Below are 16501 nucleotides of genomic sequence, written 5' to 3'. Positions count from 1 at the left end.
CATTAATTGTTTGTAATTTTAGCAATAAACACTTTTGAGCAAAATTAAAACACAAACCACTTTGAATTTTTCACACTTTTTACTGCAAATACTAACAAACAAGCTTCTAAACATTTTTTCAAACAGATATATTTTATATATATATAATTATCATGACTCGCCTGTCCATTCAAGAAAGAATGTTGAACGTCGCAGACGGAATTGCACCTCCCTCTAGTAAGGTTTGTAAATAATATTAATTAGTAATTATTATTTTTTTAGTTAAAATGTTAATTACTGGTTACATGACTTACATTGCACTTATTAGTTGCTGGGTGTCAGTAATATTTGAATACGTAGATAACCCTTGTAAGACCTGACTAAATAACCAGGACGGAGTTGCTCCCCCTTCGAGTTGGTGAAAAATAGTAATTATTATTTATCTAATTTATTGATTTTATATATAATATATATACTTTATATACTAGTTAGTAAAGTTGTGGCTCCTCCTAATAGTAAATAATTAAGTGGTTTGTAATAATTATTAATTAAACTAGTTTGATAAAGATAAATAATTTTGTAATAATATAATAAAAAGCTTATTAATGAAAAATATTAGTTATTCTGGGAGCAATGTTTTTAGTTAAAAATAATATTTTATTAATTCAATCATAAATAACTTAACATTTACTGGTTGGTAAATGTTTTATTAATTAATTAGTACAGTAGTAAATCTTTCCTCTAACAGAGTTTATGAAAAAAGCAGTTGAATTTTATGTGCCAATTATTAAAAAATGTTTTTTTAATGTTTATAATGACACGAAAAGTAAGATTTGTAATTTAGCTGATTTTGTGTTGGTGTAAAAATTTGTTTTTGATTTTTGAAAAATCTTGCTGGTTTTTAATAAACAGCTTAAAGTTTTATTTTCTAACATTTAGGTAACTGGGTTAATTAAAAAAAATTTTAATTAACTATTAATAATAGATATATATATATATATATTGTAGTATCAATTTTTACTATTTAGTTTATGAAACAGTTTAAATTTATTTACAACATTTAGTCAACGAATTCGTAAATATTAAATAATTAACTTTTAGTTATTTATTAATAGCATCAACTTTTAGTCTTTAGTTTATGAAAAAGTTTTTTGTTTTTAATTTAATTTTTCTTAAAACACTTAGGTAACGAATTCGTAAATAGTAAATTATTTAAGTTGGCGTGACTACTTTAAATATTTTACAACTTTAAAAAACCACAAATTTTAGTAAAATATTTAAGTAATACTACTTAGTTATTACATAAGCTGTGAAGTTTGTAATTCATAATACTTTTTGCATAAGCTTTGACAATGTCTCTAGAAGTTCAAAATTCAAAATTACTTTTGTAATAATTATAAATTTTAAAATTACTGATATTAATTTTTTAAGCTTACAACTTAATTTATTATTCTAAAAATAAAGTTAAATTGTAGTAAAATATCTCAGTACTCTTTATCACATAAGCCTGTAATAAAACTTGGAGCTTTAAGAAGTCTCGTTTAAACGTAGTTCAAACAAAATTTCAACTAAGTTTAACTAAACGTTTAAGCTATGCTGTATAAGCAATTAAAAAGTTTACAACTTATTTTTTCCCAAACTAAAGTAAAAAATTATGCAACTTGTGTAGAGTAAAAAATTAACCTCAACATTAATAAAATATATATTATTTGTTTTTCTTCGTTGTCACATTATAGTAGTTTTTATATTTTATATATAGAGTTATATCAAAACTGTGTAAATTAAAAAAATCTATGAAGTTTATACTGTTTTTATGAAAAAGTTTGTAGAAGTATTTTTTTAGTTTAGCAAATAAATATAAAAGTTTAAATTTCTCCCAGTTTAAATAAACCAAAATTTTTGATTAAATTATCTCTCAATTGCATCATCTAAAAATTTTATTTATTTCTTTATAAAATTTAAAATCAGTTTTGAATTCTTTTAATATAGTTAAATTTATAAAAGAGCGTAAATGTACCATATCATTTTTTAAGACTTTGAAATGTGACTTACCACATAGAGTACAAAGTTTAAAACTAAATTAAAACCACACAGTTTAATTTAAACCACAAGTATAACATTTTATACGAATTACATACTTTAATAGCAGTATTGCATAATTTAGCCTTGCTAAAGTTTTTATAAGTAAATGAAAGCTTATTTAATTTTGCATATACTTTGAAAAAATCTGTACTTTGAATTAATATAATTTGAAAACTTTTATTTAACACACTAGGGTGGCTTAATTTTTATTAGTCATGTTCGTTTTTGTCTAAAACTTAATTAAAATGCAATTAGTTAGAAGTTTCTTTAGAGTTCCCCAACAATTTTAGTACATCAGTTATATAGTTATTTGCCTTAACTAAAAAAGAATGCTCAATTTACTGGGATGTAAGGACTTATTTAAATAGATTTATGCAAATTGTATATTTTGTTCGCGACCGGTTTCGGTGGCAAGAGATTGCGACCCTTTCAAACAAAAATAAAATATTAAACTGCATATAACAATGTTAGTTATTTATACAATTATTTATTACATCAGTTATAAAAGCTCACTATAAGTTCTGTAAACTACATGTTTTCTTGATTATATCACCAACATTACATTTTACATGAGTTACAACAATTATTAAATAAGTTTATCATGTTGATAAATAAAAAAAAAAGTACATCATTCAAAGTATTTTGAGCTATTGGAAATATTAAGTATATATTTAAATATATATTTACAAGTGATTTTAATTTAGTTTAAGAATGAAACCGGGTGTATTACTAATTTTTAATACGATAGGTTTTATAGCACATCGTAGCTTAAAACTTTAATAACCATAAGCTGGTTCTGCAAAAGTTCATATACAATACATAAATAACATAAGCCTGAGTATTATTTTAATATAACAATAAATACAACATTTAGACAATACTGTCAATTCTTAGCGATTAACGTTATTTCAGTTGTTATTTGAAAGAAATATATATATACATACTTTTTAAGTTTTTATAATTCTCTTAAAATTGACTATTAATGTTTAAACTAACTTTAAATGTCTAGCATCCAAATTCAATTTTGAAAAGTATCAAGCAATTGTTGTTAATGAACTGAACTTTTTTTTTTGAGATCATACAAACGCATTCAAAACCGCTCTACGTACTTACTGCGGTCTGCAAAAAAAAAAAACAATTTATGTGATTACGTTGGTTAAGTGGTTGTTTAGACATAAAGCATGAAATGGTATTTATATTTTTTCAACAGCTAATAAGACTTATATCAACTGTTGTTGTTAAATTTTTGAACATTTTAAACTAGTTTAAAATCTGTTCATAATTTATTTCCTAATTATCTTTGGTATTCGATACAGGTAGATCAATAAGAAATATCATAAGAAAGCAAAAAATAACAGTTTAATGTGTTACTATAAATATGCATTTAATTTTATTTAATAAAACACTATTATGTTTTAATTTTTTTTTGTTTAATCAAATTAATTATCAACTTATGCATTCATGAAGAAAAAAATGCAATTAAAGACTACAATGAAAAACATTAATGAAAATATAATAGTTATCTATAAGTTAATTAATAATTTAAATTTTTGTTTTTTAGTTTTTTATATATCACAGATCGAGCAACAAGCGATTGATCGTGAAAAAACCTGTCCATTACTACTGAGGGTTTTTGTGAGCGATAATGGAAGGCACCACAGACCTGAAGAATTTAGCAGGGGTAATTTGCCCGGAAACGAACTGCAAATATACACTTGGTTTGTATTTGTTATTGTTCATTTATATTTATCATGTTTAGTACTGGGACTGAATTGCAAACATATACTTGGTTTGTGAAAAATTCATATAGTCATGATTTATTAATAATTTAAATTTTAGTAAACAAAAATTCTTATTCTTTTATAGCTAATTTTTTGGTTGTGTGTTTATTTTGGGAAATTTGCCTGATTATAAAATGCAGATTTATACTTGATTGGTATCTGTTGTTATACATTCATAGGTAATATTTTTTTTAATTGTTAATATTCTGCTTGTTTGGTTGTATACTGCGTAATCTCCAAGCTTAAAGTTTGTTGAATAACTGCATTTAAACTCCGTTTTATAAAACAGAGAAAGTAAGATAACATAAATATAATCAAGGTTGATAAAATCCTGAATCCTGGAAAACCTGGAATTTTAAATTATTTTTACTTGTAAAGTAATGAAATTTAAATGATACGAAAAATTATCATATAGAAATAAAAAATTTTTGTATCTTTAATTTTTTTGACATTATCAAATTAGTTTTACACTATTTATTTATTGTTTTTTATACGATCAAGTCATTTTTTTACCTTAAATTTAATTTTATATCAAAAATGGACAAAAATAAAACCTCAAAAAAACCTAGAAGAAATTCAGGAAACCTGAAAAAAAGTTTTCACTAAACCTTCAGCAACCCTTATGTTATACAAACATACATATGGTTCCACATAAATGTATTTTGTAGTACAATCAATTAAAACACGTTTAAAATGATTAGTTTGCTTTTAAAGAATTCATATCAGGGTTCGTGCGCATCAGGCTAAGTCAGGCTAAATCAGTTTTTTTAAAAAAAGTTGAAAAACGTCAGGCTAAATCAATTTTTTATTTAAAAGTTTGAGAATCTCAGTTCAAATGCTTGAAAATTATTTATTAAAAAAATTAAGAAACCTTTTTAAGATCAAATTGAAATGTGAATTTAGTTCTAAATAAAGATTTAGTTATTAAAGACAAATCAGTCAGTATTTTTCAATATAAATGATAAAGACCTTTTGTTGAATCTCTAAAAGATTTTTAAGAATCTTCATTATTTTGTTTTGAGTAGTTTATATGCGTCCTAATTATTAAACTTCATAATAAAATACAGTTTAAACATTACAGTTTAGTTCAACAACTTAGCTGTTTGTTTAAATTTGTTTAAGTCAGCTATGTTTTTCAGAGCTTAGTTAGTTGAACTGTTTTAATTTCTAATTTAAAGGCTTTATACCAAATACTTTTTAGATTAAAACTCTTAGCAGTTTGTTCATATATTTTACTGCTTGTTTTAAGTTATTAGAGATATTCACAACACTAAAACTTAGCTTTAAGACATAAGTACTAAGTTTTGTGGGAGTACAAATTTTAGGACGGTACAATTCATTTTTCTTTACAAGAACAAAATATTAAACTTTTTTTTATTTAAGTGTAAGCTTTTTAAATCTGATACGACATCAACAATTGCTGTATTTATTTAGAGTTTAGGATTTATAATTATGTATCAATTTTAAGTATTAGTCAAAATACTATAATAAACATTTTTGCTTATTTTAATGCTTAATACTCGTGTAAGCGTTTCATTTTAAATTTTAATAAAACACGACAATGCGCGTCAGTTTATTATAAATCTTCTGGTTATAATGTTTTTACTTAGCGCTTAATTAAATTGAACAATTGTGTTTAGTAATGTATATTATATTTGTTCACTAGTAATAGATTAGATATAACACTTATTTTAAAACTTATCACTGAATTTGTTATGTTAAGGGCATAGGGGGGTCAATCACCTTTTTCACAGTTTAGTCGTATTTTATTGAGTTGTAACTAAGCTATGATTTGGTTTTTGCATATTTTTAAAGCTCAAAATATTTTTAAGATAAAGCTGGTTGAAGTCAGAGACTACAATAGTACTAATCAAGACCCCCCAATACCTAAACTGACTTCTAAAGGAGATTTTCCTTACTTTGAAAAAATGTCAGGCTAAATTGTTCTCAGTCAGGCTAAATGAAAAAAAAATTGCGCACGAACCCTGTCATATGCTTAGTTGATTTTGGATCATTTTGTTTGAATCAAAATCAAATGAAAAAACATTGTGGGTTGCTATTGTAATATAAACATTTATGATAACTTTGTCTTAGAATATGCACCTATTATAAAAAAAATTTAAATAAATTGTAGTTTGTTTCAATGTAAGTTTAAATAATTACTGTGTTTCTAACACTCTTTTTTTATTTAATTTTCTAGATCTACTTTGGTTTGAGATATTTTTGGGCTAAGTTGTAAATTTTAGTTGTTCATTTTCTAAAACAAGTTAGATTTCTTTCTTTTAACTATCAATAATAACTTTATGGCAAAACTTTTGATGTTTTGGAGGATTGTTTAGTCTGTGTAAATTTCAATGCAGTAAAATAAAAGTTAAAGATTGCTTTCTAGTTGAACTTAAGTTTAGTGATTAGTATTTTAAACTATTATATAAACTAAACTGCTTTTTAAGCAAAACTTAAAGTGGAATAAAAGAAAGAGCAAAACAACTGTTTAAATTTTAACATATTAATGCTGACAAAAGGGTTAAGTCGTATTCAATTAAAAGCATTGTACTAAGTTAATATAATCTCTAATGCTAAGGGCAAAACTACTATTACTTTCTGAGACGTTTTAATTTGATCAGGCCTTATCAAACTTATGTGAAATAAGTATAAAGTTATTAATAAATCTTTTAGATACTGATGTAATATTGATAAGTAAAATAAAAACATCCACCGAAATTTAATTACTTTCAACAAAAGAACAATGCTAGCTTTAAGTTAGGAAGCCTAATTATTTTAATCTGGTTATTTTTGGCAAAAGTAAAACCTCCTATATAAGTTTATGTTAGATTATTATTTTAATTTTATTACAATTTGTTACCAATGGCTACTTTCATTAAAAATATGTGTAGTTTTCTTTTTACTATAGTTAAATTAAACGTAACATTAGAACAAGTTTGTGTTTTTAAGTTTTGTTTTTTTTGTTTAGTTCACGTTTTTACAAGTCGAAAATTTATATTAATGTTATATAAATATATATTATAAGTTATAGTAAGGTATGTACTGATGATAATTTTAACAAATATGAAGTTAATATAATAACTTTCGCTTAAAGCAGGGTTGCCAAAAAACCTGGAAAAGTCTGGAGTTTGACAATTTAGGCTGAAAAACTTAGTAAAACCTGAACTTTTAAATTATTTTTACGTGTTAAATAGTGAAATTTTGATTTGACACAAAAAATCTACCACTATTTTTAACAAGTATGAAATATATATACAACAACTTTCGCTTGAAGTCAAGCCGAAATTAACAAAATGTATATTAATGATGTAATTCTTCAACGGATGATTTAATCTATATTGAAATATGTAATTTAATTTTAAATGTGTGAAGTTTATTGGAACGCTTCATTGGTACAATGAGCAAATTTAAATGAAGTGTGTAAATTGAATTTTAACAGAGGACCTATTGTTTTAAACAATACTGTATTTTATTGTTTTAAGCAATATTGTTTTTTTTATTGTGTTACAATATCGCCCCAAAATCCAAGTTTTGAAATAAGTTTTCAGTTCTCATTAGAAAAAAGTTGCGTTACTATTGTTGTATCAAAATCAAAATTTTATATTTTCTATTAACAAAAAACGCTTCACAGTTACTTTGTTATTTTATTAAGTTAAATTTTTTGTCAGTCACTTTATGATGTATTGTTTATTTGTTTTAAAATTTATAAGGATATAAACAACTAGAGTAATTTTTCTGTTTTTAATATGCACACCTTAACACATATGCTTTCGGAAATTTTTGTGTGTTTAAATTAAGTGTTATACAAAAAAACTCAACGATAATTTTTTTTACGTAATGAAACTTTAACACCTACATTTTAGATCAAAGACAAAATTATACTTTTTGTAAGAATTTTTAAACTTCTTTATATAAAGATGAAACATAAAAAACCACTAAGTATTAATTGATTTGTTAAATTAAAAAAAAATTAACTTAAAACTATCTAAAATATTTTTAGTTATAATTTTTTTGCGTAATCTGAGTATTTAATATTTTAATATAATATAAATAGTTTAGCAACAATTATACATTTTTCAAAATTAAATAGTTTCAAGTCTGAGGATATTTCTAAACAAGTTTTCTAATTTAATATAAGTAGTTTTATTTAGTTTTTGTTTAATAATTATTTGGAATGCTTTGTTGTGAAAAAGTTTACTAACAGAATTTTAGTTAAAACCAAGATTTTTTTTCATATATTTAATTTTGTAAACTTGATATCGGTATATTTTGAAGGCAAAATTTTAAGTTTCGTGCATATAACTCCGGTATTATTTTATTTTTTAATCAAGTTGTTTTGTTTTTCTTAAAAATTGAAAACTTGAATTTAGGTTCATAGCAATATATTTTAGCAGACAAATTTTTAAAACTTTGGTTTAACTTAGGAAACAAAAAAAAGTTCAAATCTAATTTCATTCTTATAATTTTAATTAGTTTGCTTTTAAGTTCTAATCAAGTTATTTTTGGCAACGTCTTGAGCCAAACCTCAAAATTATTTTGAATAATATCTTTTAACAAATGAGTATATTGTAAAACTTTTGAGCTAATTATAAAAAGTTTGTTAATCCGTTGATGTAATATATCACCTATCAATATTAGATAATTTTTCATAAATTTAATGATAAACTTTATTTTTTTTTTATATAAAAAATCGATGTTTAGTATTTAAAATAAACACAATAATTTTTTTCTCTAGCTTTATAGTATTATAATTTTTTTTTGGTTTTATAAAAAAAATTAAGATTTAATTGTTAGGAAAAGTTTTACCTTGTTTGTAATTACATTTAAAAAAAAATATAAACTAAATTAATCACATTTTTATTTCTAGATAGTTCTAGATGACCTCTTCAGATTACAAAATTAAATAATTCAACTTCACTTATTTATGTTATATGTGCTATTTTAATTGTTATCAAAACTTAATCAAATTATTTAAATAGTATATCAGTATTTATATTAATATCTCGTAATAAATTTTTTTGAGTGTAATATTGGTAAATGAGTTGATTAGTTTCAATGTTATGTTAAAAAAATACAGTTTTATTTTAATTGTTATCAAAACTTAACAAAATAATTTAAGAAAATAATAAAAATTAATTAAATAGTATATCGGTAATTATATGTTGTAATAATTTTTTGAGTGTATTATAGAAAAAGTTATAAATGAGTTTTTAAATTAGGTAAAAAAATACTATTTTAATTTGACAACTTAATTTATACGAAATATGAAAGCTTCGTGAAAATTTTTGATTTCTTTGTAATTTATACGCGGTTGCCTTGAAAATGGATTAAAAATTATAAATTTTTCAGCGGAAATAACAAAACCTTTGCGGTTATACAACTAATTATATATATATTTGTATATAAATATTATTAAAAACAAAGTAAATTATGTCATTGTTTAGTTTTAATATTATAAACCAATTAACTTTGGCAAGCTTTAAACTTTGATTAGCATTGTTTGTTAATACACAATAACCTAAAGTTAATAGCGGGCTTTATTAATGAAAACTCATTGAAAATTAGTATAGTTTTCATTTGTTTCAGTAAGTAATGTGTTTTACTATTTCTATACTGAAGTTTTTAATTGGCTAACTAGTTAATTAAAGCTAATGATTTATTTTGATAAGTGTTACTAAGCTTATAGGTTATTAAATTATTATTTGATTAATTAAGTATAAATTAAAGCTAAAACTTTTTAAATAATTTTTTTATAAGCTTTTTTATAAACTATTCAACATAAGATATTTTTAATATGTGTTTAAAATTGTTATTTACCATTTTTATTTGGTAATAAAAACAAACTAATAAGTATAGTTAATGTTTAAGATATAGTTTAATTTTATTTTGATTTCAAATAAATAGTGATAGACAATACTTAATGTGAGTGAAAAATAAATAAAATCGTTGATTTTAATATATCATTCTGTCTTGTTGTGTATACAGGCAAAACAAAATAGATGAAAATTTTGTGCTGATTTTTATTTAGTTTTTTTTTATTATGTAAGTTTTTATACATACATTTTTTACAATGGCATAGTGTTTTTCTTTTTTTTTTAATAAAGTTTTGAATTTAATTAAGAAAATTAATTTGTGCTTTTGCACAAACAAGATACAAATAATATTCTAATTTAAATTTAATGTTTGTTGCAAATTAAAAGAATCGAAATGATACCGTAATTTATTGGAAAAAAATTTTTTTAATTGTGTGACAGCCATTTGTTGCAGTAAATTTTGTGTTTATATAAAATTGAATTAAAATTTTATGACATTAAAGTATGTAGTTTTGAAGCAGTATTTCAAGCATTTTATAAAACATAGTATGAAAGTTATAACTATCTCGTAGTCTATAAATTTTGAAATAATTTTTATACAAAATTAATACTATCTATAAGTTGCTAAGATTACATTGTAGTTTTTTGTTTACAAAAATGAATTTACAACAAAAATTTACAAAATTATTATTTAGTTATTCAACATTTTATTAGAAGTCGCATTTCAAGCTTGAACCAATATCAAATGCCTTATACGACTTAATTAAAAAAACACAATACAATTTTATTATTTATTCTAATTTAAAGGATAGATTGCAGTTTAAAAGAATAATTTTTTTTAGTAATGTTGTTGTAGTTTTTATACAAAAAAAAACATTCTAAACTATTTTATCTAGTTAGGATGGATGCTAGCTTAAAAGGATTAACATTTTTTTCATAATTAATTTACTTCCGTAAAACTTAAACATTTCATAATTTTATAAAGACATAACAAAATTTGATTCACAATTATTCATTTAATACGTGTAATAAGTGTACAGTTTATTCTAAACAAAATACAATAGAACAACTTAATTAATCTTACTAAAAAGGATGGATGCAACATTGAAAGAATTGCCAATTTTTTCACAAATACAACTTACTTCAATAAAGTTTAAACACTTTATAATGTAGAACTATATTATTAAAAAAATATATAATTTATAGGATGGATGCTAGTTTGAAAGAATTGTCAAATTTGGTCAAGGAGGTTCGGCCAGATGCAAGAAAGAAGGGAACTGTATTCAAATTTCAAACTGTCTTCTTTCATAACATGGCTCAAAGATTCAAGTAATTATTTTATATATTTTGTATTTAATATTTTAATATAATTAATTTTCAAATTTTAAACTGTTTTTCTTCATAATACGGCTCAACGTTTTAAGTAAGATATTTTTTATTTGAATATTTATATTATTCAATTTTCCAATTTCAAACTCTTTTCTTCCATTACATGGCCGAAAGGCACAAGTAATATTTTTATATACTTAATATTTAATTAAAGACATATTAAATTTTCAAATTTATAACTGTTCTTTCATAATATGGCTCAGAAGTTCAAGTATTTCTTCTAACTCAATGTATTTTGTATTGGAATTTTAAACTATGTCTTTTAATAGTACACCTCAGATATTCACTTTTTTTATCGTTAAATACGACTTGCATAACATTTGTAATATAAGTATACATATATACTATTGTGTATTAAAATTTATACTACAATATTAATAAATACACCACTAAGTTAAATCACAGGTTTTTTAATTTGGTGCAAAAATCAAGTTTTAGTAATAAGCTGTCATTTAATTTACACAGCTATAGGCGTTTACTAACTTTATCATGGTTTTGTATTCTACTGCAATTTTAAATTTTTTAATCAATTTAGAACTTATTGCAAAAACCTAAGTTATGCTAGTTTACTTTTTATGTTTTTTTTCGGAATTCATAAATTTTGGTATTAGAAACCTATGTTAACAAAAAGATAAACATGGATATTGTTATTTACAAGTTGTGAGATCGATATTTTGTTTGATTATTAATACATGAAAAAGTATACAGTTCAAATAATTTAAACTTACTATTTTAGCTATTTTCATAATGATTTTGTATTTTTTATGTAAAGTATAAAAAAAGAAGAAACTTGTAAATTTCAAGTTTTTGTATATTTGAAAAAAAGCATACACTTTATAACTTGGGTAAAGTATTATATATTTTTCTACTAGTTAATTACTTTTACAAATCAAAATACTTTGGGCAAACTATATGTTTATATATCTTACAGTTTGATTTTTCATAATATTTATTTATTTTATGATATTTCAGATTCAAGGATATTGGTCAATTTATTTGTTTATATTTGTATTAATTTATATTATTAATAATTCTTTAGATCTAAGGATATTGGTCAGACTATGAGTGGATCTAAAGGAGAAGATGATCATATTACTTTGGAAAGCTGCAAGTTTCAAATTGGTTAGTTTTTTTTTATTATTGTTTATAAAAATTGGTAACAATTATTTAATGTTACTATGACCATATTACTTTGGAAAGCTGCAAGTTTCAAATCGGTTAAATTTTATTGTTATTAAAATTAAATGCAAGTATTTATTTATTGTATTCAGTTAAAAGTATTTATTTTTTATGACCATATTACTTAAACTGCAAATTTCAAATCGGTTAATTATTTTATTATTTATTACCATTAATTACAAGTATTTATTTGTGTATTCAATTAAAAGTATTTATTTATTATTACCTTATTACTTTGTACATTTTGCAAATTTCAAGTTGATAGTTATTATTTTTCGGATACTTAGTCAAATGTATTTTCTTATAATAGTATTTTCTAAATTTTCAAGTTTCAAATCGATTTTTTACAAATAAAAGTATTTGCTTATTATGATCTTACCACCCTTGAAAGTTAATATTATTATGATACAATCAACTATAGATAAAATTTTATTTTTTATTTAATTTTTTTTACAGGTGATTACATGGATGTATGCATTATTCACCCGAGAGAAAATAGAAGATATTAAACAAATGTAAAAATTGAAGATTTTTGAAAATAAGAAAGTGAATATTTTTTATGTCAAGTTGCTTACATGTTAACTAATTAGGCTGCAACTTATAACACGATAAAATTTGAGCTCACATCTAGATTTTGCTTTGAATTATAAATAAAGCTCAACCCATCTAAATTAACTTTTGGTTTCTAATTATTTAAACATAGCATCCATGGTTTTTGTAAGCTTTAAAACGCTAAATTTTTCTCAGTATTAGCAAATTTATGCACTTGAAGCTTTTAAATGTTTTATTTTAAGACGTTTCCAGAATAATTATTTTCTGCATAAATTTATATTTGGTTGAGCGAAAGAAATGTTTTGCGGTAATTTTAAGTTTTAATACTTTTTACGTGAGTTCTGCATTAAAACGTGCTTTAATTTTATTTTGGCTTAATTAAAATTTCACTCAGATGCTAGGTTAATTTTGAATTAAAAGCAGTATTTAAATATTTTGCATTCTTCACTTTTAATTATGTACATTTTAATGTAAAATATTTGTAAATAAAAAGTTAAATCATTCCTACTATGATTAATACTTTAAAATTTGTTTAAATTTAGTTGGATACACTTTCTCTTTAAATTGTAGACTATTCTTTTGGTTTTTTTCGTGTGAATAGTGAATAATAAAAGTTATTGTTTCAAATTGATTTTATCTCAATTTTTTTTATACTTTAATCTCTCGTAATAACATAATGGATTTTTTGTTCAGGTTAAAGCAAGTTTAAGTGAAGAAATGTTATTTGTAATTTTTAAATAGAACAATGGATTTTATATAACAGACTTTTAGTCTTTTAATGTACAAACTTTGCATTTTAGTCAAATTAAATTAGCTAAAAAGTATAAATAGATTTTGAAAATTAATTTTTTTTCAGATATTATATATCGCTTAATTATATAATAGTTATATTAGAGGTATGTATCAAAAAGTATAAACTTTATTTATTTGAATATATATTCAGTTAATGTTCATAACTAAAAAAGAAAAATTAAATAGACTGGTAGCTAAAGAATGATAAACAATTTTGTGTTGTAACTAGTCTAAAAGTAACTTTACATTAAAAAGTACAAATCTAAGTTTATGTTTTAGTAATAACTTGCTTTTTTTAAGTTAAATTCTTAGTATATTATGCAATCAAAATACACTAAATGACACTTTATTCAAACATTTTTTTTTTCATTTCCAAAACAAATTAAACTTGTGTTTTAATAGTTAAATGAGATTCAATACTGTATACAAGTTGGATATTATTCAAAAAGGTTATTTAATGAAAGTTTACCTTTCCATAAAGTTAATTAGATCAATGTAATATTACATTTCATTACCGACATATTTGCTAAAGTAGGAAACTTTAGTTTGCATTCAATTCAGTTTTGTAACAAATTGAGTACTGACTTTAAAATAACTGTTTTTAGTTGTAAAATTGTCTTTAATTACTTTTTTTATAACTTTAATGGTTGGATTGTATATTTTTGGAAACAATTATTTTAAACAGCCTAGAATTTATATTTTATATAAATTTATATTTATTTTTATCTTCAGTTTTTAAACTAAAAAAAAAATCAACTTCAAAGAATTAAGTGTAAACAAAAACATAAGAAATGTAAATATCCACGATTCGAATTTACAAATATTTATCTTATCAGTTTACGTTTAAAAAATTCGTCGTTTCAATCAAACTTTTTCGATACAAGCTTAAAAATATTTTGATCAATCTTTTATGACAATTATTTTATAAGTTTGCAAAAAAAAAATTCAATTCAATTTTGAACACATAGTTGAAAATTAAGTTATTCTTTAAACTTATAACTTAAAAACTATCTAAACAATCTTATTTTAAGCATTAATTTCCAAAATTGTAAGTTTTATTTTCACAAAGAGCCTTTATTTCAATTACTTAAAAAAAAACCTCAATATCTTATTTCATCAGTACTTGAAAATAATGTTTTGGTATTTTCTTATATATTTTTTTTATATTGCTTTTTCATTATATAATTCGCACGTAATACGTCTTAACAAATCAATTACGTTGTAGATTTCAATATAACATTTTCACGCTTTGAAAGTTTTAATTTAAACAAAACACGTGAAAAATAAAAAGCGTTTCAGATTTATTTTTGTGTTTTTTCCAATTTTATATACATTTAGAATATTTATTCTGACGCAAAATCGAAATGACCTTTAGGCTATAATTTTGCGTAAAAAATGAAAAGTTTAAACTTCCACAAGTAAATGATGCAGACCTTTTCGTTATAAAACATTTTATCTAATAAAGCAAATCAATCTTATGAAAAGTTTTTAATTTTTAAATTGTTTAGCAAAAAATTAATAAAAGTTTTAAAATTTGTTGACCATTATTCTTTAAAAAACTCGTATTATAAAGTTTTTTTGATGTATGGCAAAACTTATTTTTTATATTTGTTTGTTCTGATAACTTATTTTAATAAAAAATGATTAATGAGAAATACTTAAAAAGCTTAACTTCTAAAAACATATCAATCATCATAATACTTTATAGTTTTTTATTGTGTTTTTAATAACGGAATTTATTTTGATTATTTTTTTCATCTAATTTATTGTAATTTATGTTTAGCCATTTTTTTTAATTTAGTTTTAAACGTTATTTTGTTTGTTTTGTCGAGACGTCTTGTTATATTTTCTGTTTTTAAATTTTTCTTTTTAATATCTAAAATTTCTACTAAAAAAGTTTATACAAAGAAAAGTATCTGTTTTCAACATTAAAACTAACCAAAAGTCTATTTTAACTTCAAATCTTTGTACAATACAAAAAAAACCTTTGAAATTTTTACAACGCTATTTAAATTTCGGTCTGCGTTTTATTTTCATCACCCAAAATTTAATTTATCAATTTATTGCAAAATAGTTTTCAATCTATGTGTTTAACTTGACATTTTTATTCAGTAGTAAATTTAAGCTTAAGTTATTTTTAAATAATGTTTGATTGAAAAGCAAATTTTTATTTTGTATTTAATTTGTTAATCTAAGACAATTAATTAAATAATTTATTTTTCAAAATAGTTTTTAGTTTAACTACGTTCTATTTATATAACTACGAAACAGTTAATTGCGAAATTCTCCTGCAAAAAAATTCAAAAGGCCATTAGTATTTTGATTTGATAGAAACTTAAAAAAACATTTATTTTAAGAACTATAAGATTGAAAATTAACACATTAAAATAAATCTACCAAACGGTGTTCTAATTTTCAAGGAAATGTATTTCTTGGTAATTTTTTTAACTTTTGTTATTTTGGTGAAGAATTAAATTTCGAAATTTAAAACTTCACCGATATTTATAAACTGCAGTTTTTTGATTTAGTAAATAAAATATTTGTAAAGTTAAAGTCTAGACCAAAATAAAATGTTACAATACAAATGTGGTTTAAAACGTAAACTTTATAAACAATATTTAATTTCGAGATAATATTTTGTTATGAATTATCCAGGAATTGCGTTATATATAATTTTATTAACCACAATAGTGAAAAAAACTTGACTTAATAGTCTGTACATTTATTTTTGACAACCTAACATATTAGTTTAGTCTAACAAAAAAGTTTTACAAAAGTATCTAACTAGAATAAGTAAGAATTATTCTAAACACATTTGAATAGATAAATACAAGAACGAAAAATTGCTTGAAAAAAGCTTTTCACTCAATTTAAATTATGTTTAAAGCTATGCTATAGTTTTGTTGCAGTTTGAATAAAAACTTTTTATAC

At 22.3% G+C, this 16501-nt stretch overlaps 1 protein-coding gene across 1 annotated transcript; it reads left to right on the top strand.

Annotated features, from left to right (window-relative positions):
- Positions 1–130: 130 nt before the first annotated feature.
- On the top strand, positions 131–13247 carry LOC145849699 (histone deacetylase complex subunit SAP18-like). The gene is made up of 5 exons (XM_082954723.1): positions 131–221; positions 3640–3779; positions 10865–10987; positions 12087–12169; positions 12683–13247. Exons 1-5 carry the CDS (start codon positions 153–155, stop codon positions 12733–12735), a joined length of 468 nt encoding a protein of 155 aa, XP_082810849.1. The 5' UTR covers positions 131–152; the 3' UTR covers positions 12736–13247.
- The last annotated feature ends 3254 nt before the right edge of the window (positions 13248–16501 follow it).

This window comes from Thalia democratica, chromosome 2, assembly GCF_965202585.1.
Source record: "Thalia democratica chromosome 2, ktThaDemo2.hap1.1, whole genome shotgun sequence".
NCBI classification, from domain to species: Eukaryota; Metazoa; Chordata; class Thaliacea; order Salpida; family Salpidae; genus Thalia; species Thalia democratica.
The sequence above is the reverse complement of the archived record's forward strand: the minus strand, read 5'-3'. Positions and strand labels throughout refer to the sequence as shown.